Below are 24,702 nucleotides of genomic sequence, written 5' to 3' on the forward strand. Positions count from 1 at the left end.
TCATCCTGTTTTGTAAACAAACGCCGAGTGTCTATCTGGACACGATGATCCACGCCGTCGCTGCTGACTGTCGCTTCTACCGTCCCACCATGTGCAGGGGTTGTGGTGACAGAATTGTGTAAAGAGAGCATAATCTGCAATAAGGATTACTCTCCTTTTGTAAGATAATAACAGTCAGAATTGGTCACCATGCTGGGACGAAAGGGGCATCAGATTGTTCCCAGCTCATTTCTTCTGGTAGATTTAGTGTGCACCGATGCTGAGCTGTTTGTGATCAATACCTCACGTATTTTTACTAATTATTTAACATTCATTAATTTTTTTTTTGTCTATTAAGCAGAACTGCGGTGACAAAGCTACTCCCAGCTCATGCCCTCCTCACCATTTGTGAAGGCTCTATGTGCAGTTCTTACAATAAGGCGCCTGCGGTGATACTAACATGATGACATGGTCATTGGCCAGCTGGCTTTATCATGTGCCCAGAAATGAACCCAGCCCCTGCTGGTGAGATCCTCCTGCCCGGGCTGGCGAGGTGCCCACACATCACGTCACTCCCACACATTGCTCATAACATTGCTCATAAATACATATTTATTAAGGCTCCTGATGTCCAAGCATTATTGATAATGTGACCACAGATGTGAGATACAAATGGTTTGTATCCTAATACAGAGGCTGCGGTTTCATGTCTTGATCTAAGGAAAGTCACCTGTAAAATAAGACGTTTCATATAATACAAAGCATCGGTGACGGGTGGAGGCTGCAGATGCTCCTCGTTATACATTATCGGATTGCTGTAGACATACATTAATGACACTGGCATTAGGCACAGCTTACATCTGTATATTAAACACTCATGTTCATTGATCATCATCACTGTCACCAGTACTTAGCCCGACTGAGTACATCGACGATTAGTCTGTTATACATGTGTCATCAGATGATACGGAAATGATCACGGACGCTAATTCTAAAAAAAACAAACAAAACTAAACTAAACTCCCATTCTTAGATTTTTTTTAACCTTCTCAACTCAAAGTCTAATTAATTGTATTATATCGGTTTGTGAAAGGTGTAGAATGAGACTAAAAAACATGGCTACGTTCTAGTAGAAACACCACTCCTCTTGTCTGTGGCTTGTGTCTGGTATTACAGCTCAACCTGTTCTACTGAAAGCGCTGCCACCAACTTACTGCCCGATCCCGTGTAACTGGGGTCTGTTACTCCCCGACTGTCGTCTTCCCCGGTTTCCAGCTCTGCTTCTGTCATCTTCGGGGGTGACATTGCTCACACTGGCTCTATATGTGACAATATAAGTCTATGGAGTGTCAGAGCGAGGCTGAGAACGAGGCCCTATAGGCTTATATTGTAAGAATAACGTCCGCCTCACATGTAGAGCGCAGTGTGATCCGGCAAGTCAGAATAGCCATCTTATGAATCCAAGGAGGACTATAGCAGATGGCGATCGGTGGGTAAATTACCGCACTTACACTACATACACACAGGATTAGGAGACAAAGTTTTGTGGGAGCACTTCTGGAACTGAGCTGTTATGCCAGGAGCAGCGCCGTCTTTGGAATAAAGCAGCCATGTTTTTTTTTCCCAATCTTATACCATTTTATTCCAAGGTTACAGAAATCATAACTTTAAATACATCATTCCTCCTAAATATTATTAGGCAAACTCCTACCAGTATAAATACATCATTCCTCCTAAATATTATTAGGTAAACTCCTACCAGTAACATCATCAGCCTCCGACGCGGCTGAAAATGCTTCGGAAGTCATCCTATCTTGGATGGAGTACAACTCAGTAGATCTTTAACAACCTTTGATGTTCTTGAGGTTTGTGGAAACTTTGAAAGAACCACTAGACCTAAAATATAAGCTCCTTTATATGAAAGTACCACAACATTTATCATGGCAGTCCAAGAATTACCATTGATTACAGACAAAGTGACCACTTGGCTGGGGAATTACATTGCATGCTCCACATTTACCTATGGGTTTATGAAGGGCAGTTGGTATTGTAGGTTTAATGGTCCTCTCACTTCCACAAATTGATGACCTTCCAGATTTTAGACATGAGGGAAGAACACTGCATACCACATGTGAATCTTATGGCAGAAACATTAAAGGGCATATGAAGCACTTAAAAGAAAAAAAGGCATAAAGTGTCTTACAAGAGGTAACTACCTGCCTGTTATACCCTTGCTGGGCATTGACTGCTTCTGCCAGAGATTCAGCTACTCTCCCTGTCAACAGAGCAGCAGTTTCTCTTCCGGTTGACAGGGCAGGACTACCGGTGTCATGCTGATTGACAGCGGGATTCCCCCAATTGGGCAGCGGGAGTCAGCTGTCAATCAGCATGACACCAGCAATCGCGCCCTGTCAACCGGAAGAGAAACTGCTGTTCTGTTGACAAATGAGTAGCTGAATCTCTGGCAGGAGCAGCCAATGCCCGGCAGGGTGTATAACAGACAGGTAAGTTGTCTCTGTTAGCTACCATATACCTTTTTTTCTAAAGTCCTGGATATTCTCTTTAACATTTATCCACAGATCTGGCAATTTCCAAGCTAAAAACCAAAGGAGTACAAGTGCATGGGAGAGTGCCCAGGGTCCTGGTAGGCTGTAGGGTTCCCCTGCCTCCTTGGGGGCAACTTTTTCCATCCAGAATGCATGTATATGTCATTAGTTTGGTCTCTGCTCTCCAGAATGCTGGGCTGAGCGGATTCATCAGCAAGAGTTCAGTAGTGATTAGGTCACATCTTCATGGTTGTTCAGGAGAGGAGAGCGCGGCTGGAGATGGATTACACTGTGAGCGGCCAACGACTATGTAACAGAAAATAACTCGCCTTGAGAGAAATCATGAAGAAAAATAAGAAAATTGTATCATTAGAAAATAAATCATTGACAAGAATTCTGTGGCTGCGTCTCATCTAGTCCTGTCAGATGACTGCGTGGCAGCAGCTCACACATTGGCAGAATGTTCTGGTTGTGTCCGTCTGGTCACTGGATCTGAATAGATTCATGTTCGATGTGCATTTCTGGCTGTAGTGAAGATTGCAGAGGCTCCACTGCCTGCAAAAAAAAATCCACAAATGTAATCATGTTATAATCAGACTGCAATGTATACAACCCAATAACACAGGATCTCGCCCAAATACGACAGTGCCTCACCACTGCAAGGACCAGGGAGCAAATGTACGAATGCTTGTTAGGTGGAAGCCTGGATCTGCCAGGCGAGATGCAGCCCACACACTGTTGAGGTTTGCTGGGTATGGGGGAACTTTCTGTTCCTCTGGCGGTATATATAGTACAGTGAAAACAAATGTTATAAACCGTAGATAAGATCAATATCAAATGATGTAGGAATACAAAAATAACGTAAAATATTAGTATTTGTCGTGGACCAGATAATCATCCCAGACATGTTGATAGAGCGAGTACAGAACAATATCACATTACAACCCCTGGCAAAAATTATGGAATCACCGGCCTTGGGGGATGTTCATTCAGTTGTTTAATTTTGTAGAAAAAAGCAGATCACAGACGTGGCACAAAACTAAAGTCATTTCAAATGGCAACTTTCTGGCTTTAAGAAACACTAAAAGAAATCAAGAACAAAAAATGTGCTAGTCAGTAATGGTTACTTTTTTTAACCAAGCATAGGGGAAAAATTATGGAATCACCCTGTAAATTTTCATACCCAAAATTAACACCTGCATCAAATTAGATCTGCTCGTTAGTCTGCATCTAAAAAGGAGTGATCACACCTTGGAGAGCTGTTGCACCAAGTGGACTGACATGAATCATGGCTCCAACACGAGAGATGTCAATTGAAACAAAGGAGAGGATTATCAAACTCTTAAAAAGGGTAAATCATCACGCAGTGTTGCAAAAGATGTTGGTTGTTCACAGTCAGCTGTGTCTAAAATCTGGAACAAATACAAACAACATGGGAAGGTTGTTAAAGGCAAACATACTGGTAGACCAAGGAAGACATCAAAGCGTCAAGACCGGGAACTTCAAGCAATATGTCTCCAAAATAGGAAATGCACAACAAAACAAATGAGTAACGAATGGGAGGAAACTGGAGTCAACGTCTGTGACCTAACTGTAAGAAACAGCCTAAAGGAAATGGGATTTACATACAAAAAAGTTAAATGAAAGCCATCATTAACACCTAAACAGAAAAAAACAAGGTTACACTGGGCTAAGGAAAAGCAATCATGGACTGTGGATAACTGGATGAAAGTCATATTCAGTGATGAATCGTGAATCTGCATTGGGCAAGGTGATGATGCTGGAACTTTTGTTTGGTGCCGTCCCAATGAGATTTATAAAGATGTCTGCCTGAAGAGAACATGCAAATTTCCACAGTCATTGATGAGATGGGGCTGCATGTCAGGTAAAGGCACTGGGGAGATGACTGTCATTACATCTTCAATAAATGCACAAGTTTATGTTGTTATTTTGGACACTTTTCTTATCCCATCAATTGAAAGGATGTTTGGGGATGATGAAATCATTTTTCAAGATGATAATGCATCCTTCCATAGAGCAAAAACTGTGCAAACATTCCTTGATAAAAGACACATAAGGTCAATGTCATGGCCTGCAAATAGTCCGCATCTCAATCCAATTGAAAATCTTTGGTGGAAGTTGGAGAAAATGGTCCATGACAAGGCTCCTACCTGCAAAGCTGATCTGGCAACAGCAACCAGAGAAAGTTGGAGCCAGATTGATGAAGAGTCCTGTGTGACACTCATTAAGTCCAGGCCTCAGAGCCTGCAAGCTGTTAGAGAAGCCAGAGGTGGTGCAACAAAATACTAGTGATGTGTTGGAGGGGTGTTTGTTTGTTTTTCATGATTCCATAATTTTTTCCTCAGAATTCAGTGACTCCATAATTTTTCCCCTATGCTTGGTTAAAAAAGTAACCATTACTGACTAGCACATTTTTTGTTCTTGATTTCTTTTAGTGTTTCTTAAAGCCAGAAAGTTGCCATGTGAAATGACTTTAGTTTTGTACCATGTATGTGATCTGCTTTTTTTCTACAAAATTAAACAACTGAATTAACATCCTCCAAGGCTGGTGATTCCACCATTTTTGCCAGGGGTTGTAGTCATTTCTCACTGGATAACAGTTATTTACCCTCAGGTGACAAGTTTTAGGCAGAAAGAGCCTTACCTGGGGATTAATCATTATAGGAGTCATTGGACATTGACGCTGGTAACTTTGTGATTAATAAAGCATTCATTATTCTGAGACGTGCTGAAGGAGGGCTGTCAGGTCAGCGATCCCTGACCGCATCCTTAGGAGTTTCTGGCTGGGTGATGTCTGAACACCGCACGGCTCAGGGTCCTGGGATTCACCACCTTCCTGGACACAGAAGTGTACTCTTACCTTTAGTAATGGCCGTGTACTCCCCGGACTTGTCTGACAATATAATAAGAGCCTCAAGTTCAACTATAAGGGAAAAGCACATGGCCGGCAGGTCAGGCTCAGTGCCGGGAGTCCCTGCACATTCTTGGAGGATGTTTGCTTTTACTTGAATTTATTTTTTGGGGAATAGAAGGTGTTTAAAATTAAATACAGAAACTGAAGAGTCCAGGTCTTGTCATCATCAAAGTCATTGCTGGCATTGATAAAACCTTTATGAGTAACCCCGCAGAGCGGCAGGTTTGGGGTGGTTATTCTATACCTGAGCTGCGGGAGATGAATATATGCTCCAGTCCTCCGGAATTAAACATCTACATTCCAGATTTTTTTGTTTCAAATTCCATGTGATTCCTATTCATTAAAATAGAGAAATACACCCAAATACAAGAAAATGTATCTTATTTGATATAAATGGATATTCACAGAACTATATATATGACTACACATTAGGGTGAATAACCATAGATACGCTGCATATACAAATCACAAGAACAACAGACCATGTGGAAGAAAAATAGCATAAAATAAGGACCCCCGGACGTTTCGCCCTTAGCATGTATTTAAAGTGCCTTACAAAAGTATTCGGCTCCCTGGAACTTTTCAACCCTTTTCCACATATCATGCTTCAAACATAAAGATACCAAATGTAAATTTTTGGTGAAGAATCAACAACAAGTGGAACACAATTGTGAAGTTGAACGAAAATTTATTGGTTATTTTACATTTTTGTGGAAATTCAAAAACTGAAAAGTGGGGCGTGCAATATTATTCAGCCCTTTTAACTTTATACTTTGTTGCGCCACCTTTTGCTGTGATTACAAGTCGCTTGGGGTTTGTCTCTATCAGTTTTGTACATCGAGAGACTGAAATTCTTGCCCATTCTTCCTTGGCAAACAGCTCGAGCTCAGTGAGGTTTGATGAAGATCGTTGTGAACAGCAGTTTTCAGCTCTTTCCACAGATTCTTGATTGGATTGAGGTCTGGACTTTGACTTGGCCATTCTAACACCTGGATACGTTTATTTGTGAACCATTCCATTGTAGATTTTGCTTTATGTTTGGGATCATTGTCTTGTTGGAAGACAAATCTCCGTCCCAGTCTCAGGTCTTTTGCAGACTCCAACAGGTTTTCTTCAAGAATGGTCCTGTATTTGGCTCCATCAATACTAATAATTTTATTTATATAGCGCCAACATATTCCACAGCGCTTTACAAATTATAGAGGGCATTTGTACAGACAATAGACATTACAGCATAACAAAAATCACAGTTCAAAATAGATACCAATAGGAGTGAGGGCCCTGCTCGCAAGCTTACAATCTATAGGAAAAAGAGAGAAAAAAATCCCATCAATTTTAACCATCTTCCCTGTCCCTGCTGAAGAAAAGCAGGCCCAAACCATGATACTGCCACCACCATGTTTGACAGTGGGGATGGTGTGTTCAGGGTGATGAGCTGTGTTGCCTTTACGCCAAACATATCGTTTGGCATTGTTGCCAAAATATTTGATTTTGGTTTCATCTGACCAGAGCACCTTCTTCCACATGTTTGGTGTGTCTCCCAGGTGGCTTGTTGCAAACTTTAAACAACACTTTTTATCGATATCTTTGAGAAATGGCTTTCTTCTTGCCACTCTTCCATAAAGGCAAGATTTGTGCAGTGTACGACTGATTGTTGTCCTATGGACAGACTGTCCCACCTCAGCTGTAGATCTCTGCAGTTCATCCGGAGTGATCATGGGCCTCTTGGCTGCATCTCTGATCAGTCTTCTTGTTTGAGATGAAACTTTAGAAGGACGGCCGGGTCTTGGTAGATTTGCAGTGTTATGACACTCCTTCCATTTCAATATGATCGCTTGCACAGTGCTCCTTGGGATGTTTAAAGTTTTGGAAATCATTTTGTATCCAAATCCGGCTTTAAACTTCTCCACAACAGTATCACGAACCTGCCTGTTGTGTTCCTTGGTCTTCATGATGCTCTCTGTGCTTCAAACAGAACCCTGAGACTATCACAGAGCAGGTGCATTTATACGGAGACTTGATTACACACAAGTGGATTATATTTATCATCATTATGCATTTAGGACAACATTGGATCATTCAGAGATCCACAATGAACTTCTGGACTGAGTTTGAACACTGAAAGTAAAGGGGACAAATAATATTGTACTCCCCACTTTTCAGTTTTTGAATTTCCATGAAAATTTAAAATAACCAATAAATTTCGTTCAACTTCTCAATTGTTTTCCACTTATTGGTGATTCTTCACCAAAAATTTACATTTGGTATCTTTATGTTTGAAGCATGATATGTGGGAAAAGGTTGAAAAGTTCCAGGGGGCCGAATATGTTCGCAAGGCACTGTGTACATTTATTGATTGATTTAAGGCTATCTTTCATCTCATATATAATTGATGTAATGAGAACATAGCCTTGAGCCCCCCTTATTTATACATTTAATGAATGCGTTTGTCGAGAACTTTCTTATATTCCTTCTGTGTATTGCTCCCCACAATTTTACATATTTTTAATTGTATGTACCAATAAACTGTACACCTTTTTACTATAATTTTATCTTTGTGTTATTCACGCTATTGTGTAGTCCTATGCATTAAAATATCAAATCCCATGAGGAGGTTTTCTGTGTTATTCTGATTCTGAATATTCTGATCAGACAAATGAACATCTGATACGATTAAGGGCCCAGTATTACTCGCTTCCCCTTACTCTCCTGATTGATCCGTCTGATATCAGGAATACTTCTCACCAGAGTATATGTGATCTCCTAATAATAATGAGTAGCTCAATATCATTCCCCATTGCTGTATGGTTTAGGGTGGGGGAAGCTCATCATCAGCATCAAAATATCGAACAGCTTATAAAAAGTGTAGTTGTTATGCGGGATACAGTCTTTTACTGTAAACCTCCCTCCGTATAGGACATCACACTATACTCTACCAAAGGAAAGGGGACAGCTGGACCACACGCTGTGTATAAATGTACAGGGGGCTCAGCGGATCAGTCATACCGCAAGAAGAGTGAAAGTGTTTTATCTTCATGCTCCTCTCTCAAGTTTCCCTCTACCCCCCCTCCCAAAAACAACAAAAAACCCAACATACCTTTATAGGGCATGAATCCCCAAAACTGTGCCATTTACAGATATAATTCAGCTTAAAAAAACCTTGTGTGGTCAACAAAGAATGTAAAAGTGATTCCTCTCTAAAACTCAGGAGCAAAAGATAGGAAGAAAGAATTGCAGGGGCAGTTAGAGAAACAAGACCCCGACCCCTAAGCACAGACAATGAATCGGGTGCCATGATCACAGCTGATGTTTGTCACACGTACAGAGATTGGGGCACAGGTATTTGAAATGCCATGGTGGGGCCGCGTCTCGCAAGGACATCTGCAAGGAGTCTGTATGTTTTCCCCGCGTTTGTGTGGGTTTCCTCCGGATTCTCCAGTTTCCTCCCACATTCCAAAGACATACTGATAGGGAATTTAGGTTGTAAGCCCCATTGGGGACAGTGATGATGATGTGTGCAAACTGTAAAGCGCTGCGGAATATGTTAGGGCTATATAAAAATAAAGATTATTATTATACCTAATAGGTGTAAATAGTAACCGGCCAGGGCGCAAGACGGGGTCCTATAGGAACTGTTACGGAGAGGAGCTCATTTCAGGCACTAAGTGCACTCCTAAGTATTAGGACATGAAGAACACATTTTTGCATGTTAAAAGTCTGGTATTTATCCTTTAAAGAGGTCATCTCATGTATATAGGGGATCTGGACGTCATTAATCAGCTGATCACCAGGGCAGCACCTATAGTTAATGGATTGACACCTATAGGAAATGGATTTTCTGTGTGATGCTGTACTAGATAAATGAAGATAAAATGCTGTAATAGAAATTGCTCAGGGCAGGAATCGCTCAGAAAGATCTGTGTCTTTCTTTTCATCACTCGTCAGCTTCACGAGTGTAGTAAACTGGCCAATGTGATACCCAGGTAACTGGTGTCGTAACCCAGAGAATTGTCCCAGAAGGGTCCCAAGGATTGCCCAAAACTGAGAGACAGTTCTATGCAGTGAGCCCCCCATGTCACTCAGGACTTCCCTCATCATATATTAATCACAATGTTCAGGCCATGTGATGTCTCTCCAGGCCTTTTATGACCCTCCTATATTACCAGAGTAAGCTGCAATGGATGTAGAGGGGTCGGCAGAAGACATGAAGACTTCTCTCTGTTTCAATGTTTCCGGTATAGACAGATAAACAGATAGCACTGTAGTCGTGCACTGAGGGTAGGCGGCAGTAAATGCCCAGTTGTACCATACTCCTTCAGAGACAAATTAACCCCTGGTATGAAGCAGATATCATACATTCTGGGCAGGTACATACCTGATCTGTTGCCGAAGTCTCACTAACTGGAGCAAGTTGGACATACTGGACCTGGATATCATTGGCTTGAAGGGGGGAGCCATTGACGCTGTCAGACGCTGGGTCAGCAGAAGCAACAGCGATGAGTTGTGCTCCCTGGAGAACCTGAAACGAGTGAGAGATTGTTAAATACAAAGTACCAGCCATTATTCTAGATCATATTATTGGATGAACTTATGGCTTTCTGTTCTGGACTGGAGGATGAGGGTCCATCTGCCCCATGCCCGCTGCTGATTCATTCCAGCGCTGAAGAGGTAAAGCAGGAATTTAGGAGAGGCTCCAGAAGACCATTGTATACTCCGTGCCAGCCAAATAAGCATACCGCAGTAATGATTACAGGGGAGGAATTCCTGAGCAGACAACCGCTGAGCCTTCTGAAATGGCCAGGAAACATTGAGTGGCATGTGTATGCCGAGCTGCTGGAGCACACAGCCAAAACATAACCCTTGGTGTCCCATAAAATATGACAAATCCAGGATTCTTTACTTCAATCAAAGGTTACGTCTTGCAACTGAGAAAAATGATGGAAAAACATTCAAAAAAGAATAGATAGGAACCGCTGATTAAAATCTGATCGGAAAAGCATGAACCAACTACGGGAGAAGTTCCTTATGGTGGATGCTTTCTAAGGGGTAAAAAGGTATTAAACGGTCATAACCTACGACTTTTGGGGTTGGGCTCGATGGCCACTTTTATCCTTTGGCATAATTCAGTTTTCCAGATGTCACCTTCACAAGAAATGATTGCACAAATATAACGAAGCAACAAAGCAGAATACTAGAAGTGAGTGAAGACTATCTAAAAGTGTATGGAGACAAAAGGACATTATCACCGGGATGGAGGCAAATAATAGTGGAAAGGAGTCATTTATAGAAAAAAAAGCTTGGACATAAAATATATTTTGCAGGGAATGAAAAGTTCAAACATTTGTATTGACTCATTATCAAAAGTCTCTGCCAGCTCCATATGTGTTTGGCTTGGAGCGCGGCAGCGTCCTGACTCGCTACTGAACATTCCTAGTGCAAGTATTTAATATAAGATAAACAGCGGCCCCCCGCGTCTTCTCTTCAGGCCCCTATTGCTACAACTGCACCAAATTGTTGCTTGATTGATGTGTGCAGGTCAGCGGGTGCGCACTGATGTCATAATACAAACATGCAGGCATAATTCATATTTAAATGGAAAGTATATCCAGCAAGTGAATAAGCCCGCCATGTGCTGGTGTGACCCCATTATAACTAGGGGCCAAAACGCATTGTTGTGGGGATGACACAAGGTGAGAATTTAGCCCGATGCTACCACTCCCAATTCCTTTATGCCTGTCTTTTATGGCAATAGTCGGAGTGAGGTGGTGTCCTCTGTCACCTCTGATCCCACGGACATCACTGGACACAGTATCTCATGGGCTGGAGATTGGCGACCATTACTGACCAGTTCTTTTGGTCTGCAGTCTCAGAGCAGATGGCGCTTAAGCAGAAGTCCTTTATGATGACTGTCTCTGGATGCTCCAAGCTTGTATACTTACACTCTGTAGTAATGGTATTGTTAAAAAAAGCATGTTTCACAAAAACAAATAATGTACCAATATACTTCCTGCAAATGATCCGACAATTTATTTCCCTACTGCAGACACACACATAACCTGGCTCATAAAACCATTACGTATTAAAAAAAAAAAATCTAATATTAATTTAAGCTTAATCCATAGATTTATATCATAGGATATTTACTCTGGAAGATGGAGCGACTCCAGCACAGAATTTCATGCTTAATCCAATAAGATAGAACCACAGCCTTTACTCAACCCAAATATTGAAAAAGGCTAATTTTTCTTCCAAAGTATCATTCCTACTTTCTAATTTCGTACGGACTCCTGGCTGGTGAGGCAGAATAACAAGTGAAGCGATTACGCCTGAAGAAGACTGATTTAGGAAAGGAATCACAGGACTGCGTGAAATGTTTTCTCTTGGTTTTCACCAGAAGCATCTGAAACAGATTAACTGCTCTGAGTAGGTGATGAGGAATGGTAGGTGATCTGTCCCTTCTGGCTGAAAAACCAGCGTTCATATTACACAACGAAATAAGAAGAAACAGAGGAAACTTATGGGACATGACCCCAAAGCACCCACCAAGTGGAAGTACCAGCCCAAAATTAAAATTACTTTCTACGAGTTACTGGAGTTAGCCGTCCCAGCAAGGTAATTCATTTGGCTACTGTGGGGGGCACGATATGGAAGACGGAGCCTAACATAACTGTACTCCATCATTGTTGAGGAGAAAGTGGAATAGTATTCAACATTATCAAATATGGAGAAAAAATACAGGTCCTACTGTCCTACACCACTCTTCTGTCCTACAAGGGATGCGAAGGAGATAGTACGGTAGAATGTGAAGATGTGAGTGTGAAAACCCCTCTGTTCTCTAAGAATGTCCTTATGATGCTGTATCCAGGGGCCATCTCACATTAAGAGAACATGGACTAGGCCTTTTCAAGTCATGGGTATTTTAACTTTAAGTCATTTTCCTGGAAATTGTTGGCCTCTGTGCTGGAGACTCTCAGTTCACCTCATTTTTCTGACTTGTTGGATATCACGCAGAGGATCTGTGGCTCCCACCTCAATATCACACACATGCTTATAATACTCAGTTTTCAGCACCTAATGTATATGTATGACGATATACAAGAAAGCGGATTGGCACATACCGTCCTGTGCAACAAAATCCTTTATTGTGGCATCATCATACCAACAGCAGGCAGATAAAACAGTGGAGCAAATACAGACGATAATTGTTTCACGCTTACATTGCGCTTCAACAGATCACGAGGTCAATGACCTGTTGAAGCGCAATGTAAGCGTGAAACGATCGTTGTCTGTATTTTTTCCACTGTTATATCTGCCTGCTGTTGGTATGATGATTCCACAATAAAGGATTTTTTTGCACGGGACGGTATGTGCCAATCTGCTTTCCTTTATATGGACATACAGATTATTTTTCTTTGGAAGTGGCACCCTTAATCCCTGGTGTATGTGCAGGTTTATCAACCCGAGGTCATACAGCTGTGCCTTTGTCCTGCTTTTCTTCTATGGTATGTGTAATATATATGTATGTTACGCCAAGCTAAGATGTGGACCTCATAACTACTGAACCCCAACAGGAAAGGCCGGGATGTTCTGTAGAAAATCATTAATGGCTGAGTCAGACCTTCCCTAGTTTCCAGCCAGTGAGAAAAGTAAGATCTTCTGACCATGGACTGCTGGGACGCGGTGTGCAGGGGGAAATCTATTGGCAGAATTACAACTGAGAAAACATGATAAAATAATAATGGTGTAATATCATCTACTTTAGAAATCTGAAAAAAAGGAATCTGTTCAGTATTTGATTTCCATCAATCTAAGCAAATGTTTCGCCCAGAATCAAGTCAACATTCCCATCCCAAGGCTAATCCTTCGCTTCGTCTTACAGAACAGGGCGGTGTGATTTTCAGCGGAATCACTCATTTTACTTCTACTTCTTTAGTAATCAACATTATTATTTTTTACAGTAAATGTTTCCCGGTTAAATGGGAGTATGATCTTTTCAGATGAACAACTGAATATGTATGTTAGATATGTATTTTATCCTGTGATTGAGAGTAAAGTGGAAGAGTTCTTACATTTTTTTTAAGGATTTGCTCCTAAAAAATAAAGTGCCTCAAACAAAACAAAGAATTATAAAATAGTAATGTTTGCAAGTGCATAAGTGTAGAGGCAACACCAAGAAGTGTTTAGGTCCCAGTGTAATGCAACCCCAATTTCAAAAAAGTTGGTCCGCTGTGTATAAAGTAAACAAGGATGCCATGATCTGGAAGTGTCTCATCGCCTTATTTTAGGGAACACAGATCGTGAATAGTGAACATTTTCCTTCTTTTCTATACAACAGTCTATAAACGGATGGGAAGTGAGGAGACAATTGTTGGAGTAGGAACCGTGCCCATTCTTGTCTGTTGTGGAATGATCCGCAGTCTTGGAGTCTTCTTTACATTTTATACAGCGTCACAACTTTTTTAGAACTGGGGTTGTAGAAGCGTCTATCATATGTCCCACCTTCACCTTACATTGTGCAGCTGGTCTCAGAGCTGCCTACAATTGGGATTATTGTAGATAGAACAGAAAAGAGCCCATACCTCGTGCCTGGTACAATATTAGGGTTATATTCGAGGAATATTAGGGTTATATTCGAGGTTATGGCTGTGATCACATTGTTTAGTGACTCACTAATATTTGCTCATAACGACACATGTATAGCTAATCTGGAAACGCTCAATGTACCACTGGCATATGGTCACATTTAGGAGAAATTAGTCAATACGCACATTTTTTAACCAGTTCAAGGATTACAGAAATTCTTAACTGTTCCTGCACAGATAAGCCTTTCATTTAAGAAAAAAAAAACCTCTGTATCTAGTGCCAGCGCTTGTAATCTGAGATCATTACCAATATCTGGAAAAGGAATTTCCAGTTGAGCAGTTGAGTATATGTTAGGTCTATTTATGAAGTGGATTATCCATCGGTCGAGGCCAGAAGAGCATTCTTTGTGAGGCAGAATGTGACACATCGCAGACTGGTGTTCAGGAGAAACCACACCGTGTTTAGAGCCGCTCTGAGTCACACGCCGCTGTCTGGCTGCAGACACTGAATCACTGCAGCCACCAAGGACCTTTCTGTCCACCAGCGAGATCCATTTACATTCACTGGGCTGACCTCAGGATTGGCTGGGGAGCCAAGGCATCATCTGCACAAAATGTTACCGTTGTGCCCCCCACACAAGATCCTCGCTTGGCCTAAAGATTGTGACCCTGTGTCAGAAACGTTCTGCTAGGTCATCCAGCTCTTTGTATAAGGACCAGGCAAGCAGCTGAGATATAAGTAAATCCGAGGCCATAATATTATGTGGAAGGATTTAGTGAGTTTTTTGCCAGGTTACCAAATGTGCAAGAAGGAAATCTGTTTGAGATTAACTATAGCATCTTCTTACAATTAACCGGCTGGGCATCACATCAAGGCAGATTGTCCTTCTGGTGACTTGTCTCCTAGGTTGGATGCAGTGTTCGTTGATCAGATTTGTGGAGATTATCAGACAAATGTTTGCCTTTTGGAAAGTGTGAAGATGTTGTGTCGCCTAGCTTTCGTGAGGCAGAGCACAATAATACGGCGACATTTTACAGTCGGATGGAAAACATGCCATTTTAGGTTCAGGGAACTTGGTGTTATCACGGGGGTCACAATGGTCTTTATTTGTCTATTGATTTTCTGCATTTTGAGAACCCTCTTCTAAGTATATTAACAATTTCAGGAGACTCCTGACGCCTTATGTTGCTTGCAAGAAAATTAAACAACTGCATTAACTTTGGAATTGTTAAGAGTTGATGAATGAAGAGCTCAATGGAAAAACCAGAGGTTCAGGTTAGATTCTGGGAATGTCATGCATTTAAAAATGCTGAAGCCAACAGAAAATTAAAGGGGACAATCTTATACAGGTGGCATCCCGTCCATCCCTTCGCATTTCCTCATTCTGGGCCCCATACCCTGAGCGATATGTCTGTGAGATGAAGCAAGATGGAGACTACTGAGGGAAACTGACCATCAGACAGACTCCTTTAGAGATTTTCCCTTTAAGTATTCTTATCACCAATCCACAGTATCGATGACAAATGTATGATCACTGTGGGTCCCACTGGGAGCTCCACCAATCCTGAGAAGTCCCGTGTGTGGATCCAGGTGTTGTGACCTCCATTCTCTTTACCTCTATGGGACTGACTGAGCCGTTCTATCAGGTCCAAGTGAATGGAGCAGAAGTCAATCACGTGCAGTAAAGCCAAAAAGACGTTGGAAAACGTCTACGTATTAGAGACACATAAGTGATGACCAGAGAGAGGATGTTATACTGAATGCATCTATGTGATCAACCCCTTTCTATAGTCATCTCGTATATACTGTAACTCCTCTAGTGACAAAGATATACCGTAACTTATCAAAAAACATGGCAGATCTGCAAATTGGATCAATAAATCGAAGATTTGCTATCTGTCACTTATGTCAGACTGTCCATTATGTCAGACTGTCCATAATGAAAGTTCCAAGTAGAACAGTATTCATATACAAGGTCATGGTGACTTGGTGAGGAAGGAATGAAGAGGAAGCTGGTTAGGAAGACAGTGAGATTTGTAACCCACAGGGGAGCGTTATAGTCAAGCTTAGAAGTCGTCATCGTATCTGTCTGGGAAAGCTCTCATTAATAATATTTAACTCCATTATAGCAGATCCAAAATGTGTGCGCGCGGTCACATCCATACATCAAGTGGGTGGTGACCCTCTGTGTAAACTATTATCAGCCCCGTCCCCTGACCTGCCATAAATCAGCAGCAGGGGGAAAGAGCTGTATAAAGATGTTTTTCTATACGTCTCCTTTACGGTGCGGATACCTGATATATATTACCAGAGTGTTTCTGTAATGAAAATTAATGAGCACGATATGAAGGAGAGTGGCCTGAGGTGTCCTAGGGCAGGCTCGTCTGTTAATATCCCTGTCTATATATATGTATATCTATTTACTATATAATTGTCTAAGGGTCACTTCCGTCTTTCTGTCCTTCTGTCTGTCTGTCTGTCACGGAAATCCCAAGTCGCTGACTGGTCGCGGCAAAACAGCCACGACCAATCAGCGACAGGAACAGTCCGGCGGCAAAATGGCCGGTCCTTACTCCCCGCAGTCAGTGCCCCTCCATACTCCCCGCAGTCAGCGCTCACACAGGGTTAATGGCAGCGTTAGCGGACCGCGTTATGCCGCGGTGTAACGCACTCCGTTAACGCTGCTATTAACCCTGTGTGACCAACTTTTTACTATTGATGCTGCCTATGCAGCATCAATAGTAAAAAGATCTAATGTTAAAAATAATAAAAAAATTAAAAATAGTTATATTCTCACCGTCCGTCGGCCCCTCGGATCCAGAACAGGCCTTTCCCGCTCCTCGCGACGCTCCGGTGACCGCTCCATGCATTGCAATCTCGCGAGATGATGACGTAGCGGTCTCGTGAGACCGCTAAGTCATCATCTCGTGAGACCGCAATGCACTCTTGGGACCGGAGCGTCGCGAGGAGCATCGGTAAACGCTTCGCCTGGATCCGGGGGCCAACGGAAGGTGAGTATATAACTATTTTTTACTTTAATTCTTTTTTTTTTTTTTTTAACAGGGATATGATGCCCACATTGCTATATACTACGTGGGCTGTGTTATATACTGCGTGGGCTGTGCTATATACTGAGTGGGCTGTGCTATATACTACGTGGGCTGTGCTATATACTACGTGGGCTGTGCAATATACTACGTGGGCTGTGCAATATACTACATGGGCTGTGCAATATACTACGTGGCTGTGCAATATACTACGTGGGTGTGCAATATACTACGTGGGTGTGCAATATACTACATGGCTGTGCAATATACTACGTGGCTGTGCAATATACTAAGTGGCTGTGCAATATACTACGTGGCTGTGTTATACACTACATGGGCTGTTATATGCTACGTGGGCTTTGCGATATACTACGTGGGCTGTGCTATATACTACGTGGGCTGTGTTATACACTACGTGGGCTGTGTTATACACTACGTGGGCTGTGTTATATACTGCGTGCGTGGGCTGTTATATACTACGTAAGCTGTGTTATATGCTACGTGGGCTGTTATAAACTATGTGGCTGTGTTATATGCTCTGTGGGCTGTTATGCACTCCGTGCGCTGTGCTATATTCTCCGTGGGCGGTGTTAAAAACTACGTGGCTGTGCTATATACTCCGTGGGCTGTGCTATATACTACGTGGCTGTGCTATATACTACGTGGCTGTGCAATATACTAAGTGGCTGTGCTATGTACTACGTGGCTGTGCTATTTACTACATGGGCTGTTATATACTACAGGGCTGTGCTATATACTACGTGGCCGGCCGCGATCAATCAGCGACAGGCGCAGTCCGGCCGCGAATTGGCGCGGAATTTAAACCACGCTTCGCTAATTGGTCGCGGTTGGCCGAATCCTGCGTATTCAATGTATTATTCTAAAATCCTCTTAAATAAACTACATACATATTCTAGAATACCCGATGCGTTAGAATCGGGCTACCATCTAGTATGTGTGTATATATACTGTATATATATATATATATATATATATATATATATATATATATATATATATATACTAGCTGAAGAGCCCAGCGTTGCCTGGGCATAGTAAATATCTGTGGTTAGTTATAGCACCTCACTTCTCTTATTTTCCCATCACGCCTCTCATTTTCCCCATCACATCTTTCATTTTCCCCCTCACATCTCTCATTTTCTCCCTCACACCTCTCATTTTCCCCCTCACTCCTCTTATTTTCCCCCTCACTCCTCTCATTCCCCCCTAACACTTGTCATTTTGACCTCACATCTGTCATTTTCCGATCACTCCACTATTTTCCCTCACTCCTCTCATTTTGCACTCACACCTTTTCATTTTCACCTCACACTTCTCATTTTCACCTCAGTATATACATGTTTGTCATCTCCCTTATATATAGTATACACCTGTATGTCATCTCCTGTATATAGTATATACCTGTATGTCATCTCCCCTGTATATAGTATATACCTGCTGTGTGTCATCTCCCCTGTATATAGTATATACCTGTATGTCATCTCCTCCTATATATAGTATATACCTGTATGTAATCTCCTCCTGTATATAGTATATACCTGTCTGTCATCTCACCTATATATAGTATATATCTGTGTGTCATCTCCTCCTGTATATAGTATATACCTGTATGTCATCTCCTCCTATACATAGCATATACCTGTATGTCATCTCCTCCTGTATATACTATATACCTGTAGGTAATCTGCTCCTGTATGTAGTATGTACCTGTATGTCATCTCCTCCTCTATATAGTATATACCTGTGTGTCATCTCCCCTGTAAATAGTATATACCTGTGTGTCATCTCCTCCTGTATATAGTATATATCTGTATGTCATCTCCTCCTGTATTAGACCTCGTTCACACGTTATTTGGTCAGTATTTTTACCTCAGTATTTGTAAGCTAAATTGGCAGCCTGATAAATCCCCAGCCAACAGTAAGCCCACCCCCTGGCAGTATATATTAGCTCACTCATACACATAATAGACTGGTCATGTGACTGACAGCTGCCGGATTCCTATATGGTACATTTGTTGCTCTTGTAGTTTGTCTGCTTATTAAACAGATTTTTATTTTTGAAGGATAATACCAGACTTGTGTGTGTTTTAGGGCGAGTTTCGTGTGTCAAGTTGTGTGTGTTGAGTTGCGTGTGGCGACATGCATGTAGCGACTTTTGTGAGATGAGTTTTGTGTGGCGACATGCGTGTAGCAACTTTTTGTGTCGAGTTGCATGTGACAGGTTAGTGTAGCAAGTTGTGTGCAGCAAGTTTTGCGCATGGCGAGTTTTGCGAGTGGCGAGTTCTATGTGTGGTGCCTTTTGAGTATGTGCAAGTTTTGTGTGAGGCAACTTTTGCATGTGTTGCAACTTTTGTGCATGTGGCAATTTTTCCGCGTGTGCAAGTTTTGCGTGTGGCGAGTTTTCCATGAGGTGAGTTTTGCACGTGTGGCGAGTTTTGCATGTGGAGAGTTTTGCGCGTGGCGAGTTTTGAGCGGCGACTTTTGTGTTTCGACTTTTATGTGGCGAGGTTGGTGTATGTGTGGTGAAATGTGCGCTGAGGGTGGTATATGTGTTCAAGCATGTGGTAGTGTGTGGCGCATTTTGTGTGTGTGTTCATATCCCCGTGGTGGTGTGGTGATTATCCCATGTTGGGGCCCCACCTTAGCAACTGTACAGTATATACTCTTTGGCGCCATCGCTCTCATTCTTTAAGTCCCCCTTGTTCACATCTGGCAGCTGTTAATTTGCCTCCAACACTTTTCCTTTCATTTTTTCCCCATTATGTAGATAGGGGCAAAATTGTTTGGTGAATTGGAAAGCGCGGGGTTAAAATTTCACCTCACAACATAGCTTCGAAGCTCTTGGGGGCCAGGCGTGTGACTGTGCAAAATTTTGTGCCTGTAGCTGCGACGGTTCAGATGCCAATCCCGGACACACACACACACACACACACACACACACACACACACACACACACACACACACACACACACACACACATTCAGCTTTATATATTAGATATATATATATATATATATGAGAAGGGAAAACTCTGCACTGTAGAGTGAAGAAATAAATCTGCTTTAGCTCCACCATAAAAGCATTGCAGAGGTGAATGGGAGTCCCAGCTGTGATTATTTGGGGGTATTTTCAGTTCCTCCTACATGCGGTGGTGACTCTCTGACTCCATGTATTGGACTTGAGATGATCGGCCCCAGTAACGAACAGTATAATCTGTCTGGTATAACGCTATCTGTCCTCTGGCAGTGAAACACTTTGGAGGGGCCGGTAGGAGAGGTTTTTCCGGAGACACATACATGTTACTGTACATATAATGGTTTGTTCTTATGACATCATGGCTCTGACTGATTGGTGACACGTTATATGAGTGCAGAATATTTTTAGAGTTTTGTGTCCGCCTGTGTTTTGCATTAAATGACCCCCATTTCAAAGTACGGCATCTCTACAGCTCTTGTTTGGTAGAATAGCTCTGGACAGCGACCATATATGACTGAACATGATGGCTGAGATCTATGCAGTTCACCATCTGGTGTAAGGTTTGCAGCATGAAGAATAAGCAGCGAGATAAGTGCACCCGAATATCAACAGTGTGCCTGCAGCGAGATAAGTGCACCGGAATATCAGCAGTGTGCCTGTAGCGAGATAAGTGCACCCGAATATCAGCAGTGTGCCTGCCGCCAGATAAGTGCACCCGAATATCAACAGTGTGCCTGCAGCGAGATAATTGCACCCGAATATCAACAGTGTGCCTGCAGCGAGATAATTGCACCCGAATATCAACAGTGTGCCTGCAGCGAGATAAGTGCACCCGAATATCAGCAGTTTGCCTGCAGTGAGATAAGTGCACCCGAATATCAGCAGTGTGCCTGCCGCGAGATAAGTGCACCCGAATATCAACAGTGTGCCTGCAGTGAGATAAGTGCACCCGAATATCAACAGTGTGCAGTCACCTTATGTGCACGGTATTAATCACAATGAAGCAGCCATACAGTAAGACAACATGCAATTTACAACATGTGTGCAGCCATGGCAGCTCACAGCACACATCTGTACCCAGCGGTCACAATGGACCATATGCACCACGTAACATGTGACTCTGCATTCCTAAAGCTGTGACTCAGAGCCCATTTCACATCATGTTAGCATCACTTTTATTATTTCCAAACTGTAAAACATCCTTCATCCAGAACCTCTCACCTCAGCAGACTGAACCTGGCATCCCTGCTCACAAGGTGGGAACTGTCCGTCCTCATCCCACCCAGCAGACTGAACCTGGCATCCCTGCTCACAAGGTGGGAACCGTCCATCCTTATCCCACATCCCACCCAGCAGACTGAACCTGGCATCCCTGTTCATAAAGTGGGAACAGTCCGTCCTCATCTCACATCCCACCCAGCAGACTGAACCTGGCATCCCTGCTCACAAGGTGGGAACCGTCCATCCTTATCCCACATCCCACCCAGCAGACTGAACCTGGCATCCCTGTTCATAAAGTGGAAACAGTCCGTCCTCATCTCACATCCCACCCAGCTGACTAAACCTGGCATCCCTGCTCACAAGGTGGTAACTATCCATCCTTATCCCACATCCCACCCAGCTGACTGAACCTGGCATCCCTGCTCACAAGGTGGTAACCATCCATCCTTATCCCACATCCCTGCCAGCAGACTGAACCTGGCATCCCTGCTCACAAGGTGGGAACCGTCCTTCCTCATCCCACATCCCACCCAGGAGACTGAACCTGGCATCCCTGTTCATAAGGTGGTAACCATCCATCCTTATCCCACATTCCACCCAGCTGACTGAACCTGGCATCCCTGCTCACAAGGTGGTAACCATCCATCCTTATCCCACATCCCACCCAGCAGACTGAACCTGGCATCCCTGTTTATAAGGTGGGAACTGTCCATCCTCATCCCACCCAGCAGACTGAACCTGGCGTCCCTGCTCACAAGGTGGGAACCATCCTTCCTCATCTCACATCCCACCCAGGAGACTGAACCTGGCATCCCTGTTTATAAGGTGGGAACCATCCATCCTTATCCCACCCAGCTGACTGAACCTGGCATCCCTGCTTACAGTGTCACAACCGTCGGTCCTCATCCCACATCCCGCCCAAGAGAGGATGGGAAATTCCATAAGGTTCATCCTTAAGCTGTTTTAACTCAGACCATGAAAACAATAGTGACTGGCCCAAAAAAGGATTTCAATGTCAAATATAATTAGGAATTAGGAAATTGGGGGAGTCTGGATTAGGCCTAGAGGCAAAAATTAAAGCTGGTCTTTGATGAGTCACTGAGTGCTGCTTTTAATTGAAATGCAGATGCTTCACACACATCTGTCACTCTCCGACTTTTGCTAGGAAAGCAAAACAAAAAGGAATAACAACCCAAACTGCATTACTCAGTCCAAAAATACCTATTGCTCTCAACCTAAATCTTAGTTCTATAAATTACAATCATGACTTCACATTCTTTTCAGTTTGGAAAAGTGACGTAGATTCTGTAAAGATTATAAGGTTCCTACATATTACAACAGAACGCCGATTCTCCTGCAGAAGATCCAACGAATACCATACTGGGAGACCACAGAGGATGTCTCAGACTGCTGCTTATATTAATGGAGGTCTGAGCCATTTTCTGGCAGTTTCTCTGTCCTCTATGCACGCCGTGCCGCAGCGTTGTCTCACTCCTAAAGAACGCTGCTCTTTTTTGTTTTGTTTTTTACATTTATACAACTTGTCAATTTTTTCCGGTAATTAAATTGCAGAGTTTTTTTTTTTTTTTTGCATAATTGATCTGATTTCTGAGAGCAGAATCTAAAGAGCGGCTGCTTGCTGACACAGAAACAAGAAGTGTTCAGATAAAGGGATGTTCCATCAATATGTCCGTGCAACTATGATCTGCTAGGAACCCCAACCTTCCCCCATGGAGCTTTACTGAGGTAGAAATAGGGGGGAGAACCTCGAGGTGAGGACATTGTTAGGGTTTCCACAATAATAGATCTGGAAATCACTGCTCCTGTTTAGGCTGGAGTCGTATGGCGACCTGAGCATCAGCAAACATTGTGCATCTAGTGATGATACTGAGCCGCTGCGACATTGCATGTGATGTAAGGAAATGGGGACATGCAACAAACACCAGGTTCTTTGTAGATCAATCATAAATGCTTAAAGTGCAATTAGCATCCAGCACAGTGTGATCTCTGGCCACACGGCGTGTAGTCCGAGCCTTACCCGTTAGCCCTGCTGTGACTTAGGCTAAGGGCTCATTTCCACTTGCGAGAACAAAAACGGTCCGTAATCTGGACCAAAAAAATAGGATGCAAAGTATACGATTGTCTTGCGATTTTAATGCGAGTGCAATGCAATTTTTAATCGCACCATCCGTTTTACATCCGTATGACATCCGTATACAATCCGTTTTTTTTTTCTCTGCAACTATTTTTTGACAATCATTTACAGGACCATTTACAGTGTTCTATGCCACAGAATGGTAAGGTATCTGTAAAAAACGAACGGAAAACGGATGGTCCGTATTCCGTCCGTTTTTTTTCTCGCACCCATTGACTTGCATTGGCGAGTGTCGTCCGAGACTCGCAGCAAATCGCAGCATGCCGCGATTTTTTTCTCAGTCCAATTTCGGCTGAGAAAAAAATCGCAAATGAGATGTCACCTATTGAAAAACATTGGTCCGAGTGCAATCCGATTTTTTGTCGGATTGCACTCGTCCGTTATTCTCGCAAGTGGAAATGAGCCCTAATTGTAATCCTTGAGTGCTGTCCTCTTCATGGTCAATAGACCAAATTAACCTTCTCCAGCACGTAGGGCAGCGAAGTATATTAACCCTGCGTCAGGAGCAATAGGCTTGACGGGCACAGCTCGCTCATTTTTGTTTGCCCCTTCTCTCCGAGGCGGCAGGGCATCCCGCCCCTCTCAGTACCTTGAAACACCCCACTCAGTTTTACCGCTGTCCTTGCGGAGCGACGGTGGGACCTCCGTGGCCTCTCAGGCTCATTGCGCCTGAAGGTTCTCATTTTTGAAGATTCTCACTTTTTAAGGTTCCTACATCATTTAATTTGCTCATTTTATGAATGAACAATGCAAAATGCGCCCAAACCCGTAATAATAATCTCTGATATGATTATATGATCTGACAACCTCGCTTTTATCTTTGCCAACGTGTTTTTTTCTGCTGAACTTTTAACATCTGAATCTGAGTGAATATGACTCCAGTAGCATGTAAGTGTCTTACAAGTAAGTTTTTTTTCCTAATTTTAATATTTAGCAGTTGCTATGTCCTGAAAACTGGAGACTATTTGGTGGTAGTTGTGAAATTTGGGTACTTTGTTTTATTCCGTTTATAATTATGAAATGTTTTTTTTTATTATCTGATTTTGTGTACTCTCTTTTAATAAATCCCTATGAAGGTCACAGATTACTTTTAGAGCCCAAAAATTGAGATAATTAGATATTATAGGTGTTTTTTTTTACCTGTTTGTTAAGCGCACTGCACCTTAAATCAGGAGTGCCAGAGATGCGCCTGACAGAGGATTAGGTTGTGTGCACACTGTTTGCTTTTGATGCATTTT

The 24,702-nt window shown here is 42.6% G+C and overlaps 1 protein-coding gene across 5 annotated transcripts in view; it reads right to left on the reverse strand.

The window, feature by feature from the left end:
- Positions 1-565: 565 nt before the first annotated feature.
- BANP (BTG3 associated nuclear protein) overlaps positions 566-24,702 on the reverse strand; it is a 359,699-nt gene continuing 335,562 nt past the window's right edge. For all 5 annotated transcript variants that reach the window (XM_077288816.1, XM_077288817.1, XM_077288819.1 and 2 more), the window contains 2 exons: positions 9,836-9,979; positions 566-3,080 (listed from right to left, as the gene is read on the reverse strand). In XM_077288816.1, the coding sequence (XP_077144931.1) occupies positions 3,009-3,080; positions 9,836-9,979 (216 nt within the window). In that variant the 3' untranslated portion in view covers positions 566-3,008. The remainder of the gene's footprint in view (positions 3,081-9,835; positions 9,980-24,702) is intronic.

This window comes from Ranitomeya variabilis, chromosome 2 (genome assembly GCF_051348905.1).
Source record: "Ranitomeya variabilis isolate aRanVar5 chromosome 2, aRanVar5.hap1, whole genome shotgun sequence".
NCBI classification, from domain to species: Eukaryota; Metazoa; Chordata; class Amphibia; order Anura; family Dendrobatidae; genus Ranitomeya; species Ranitomeya variabilis.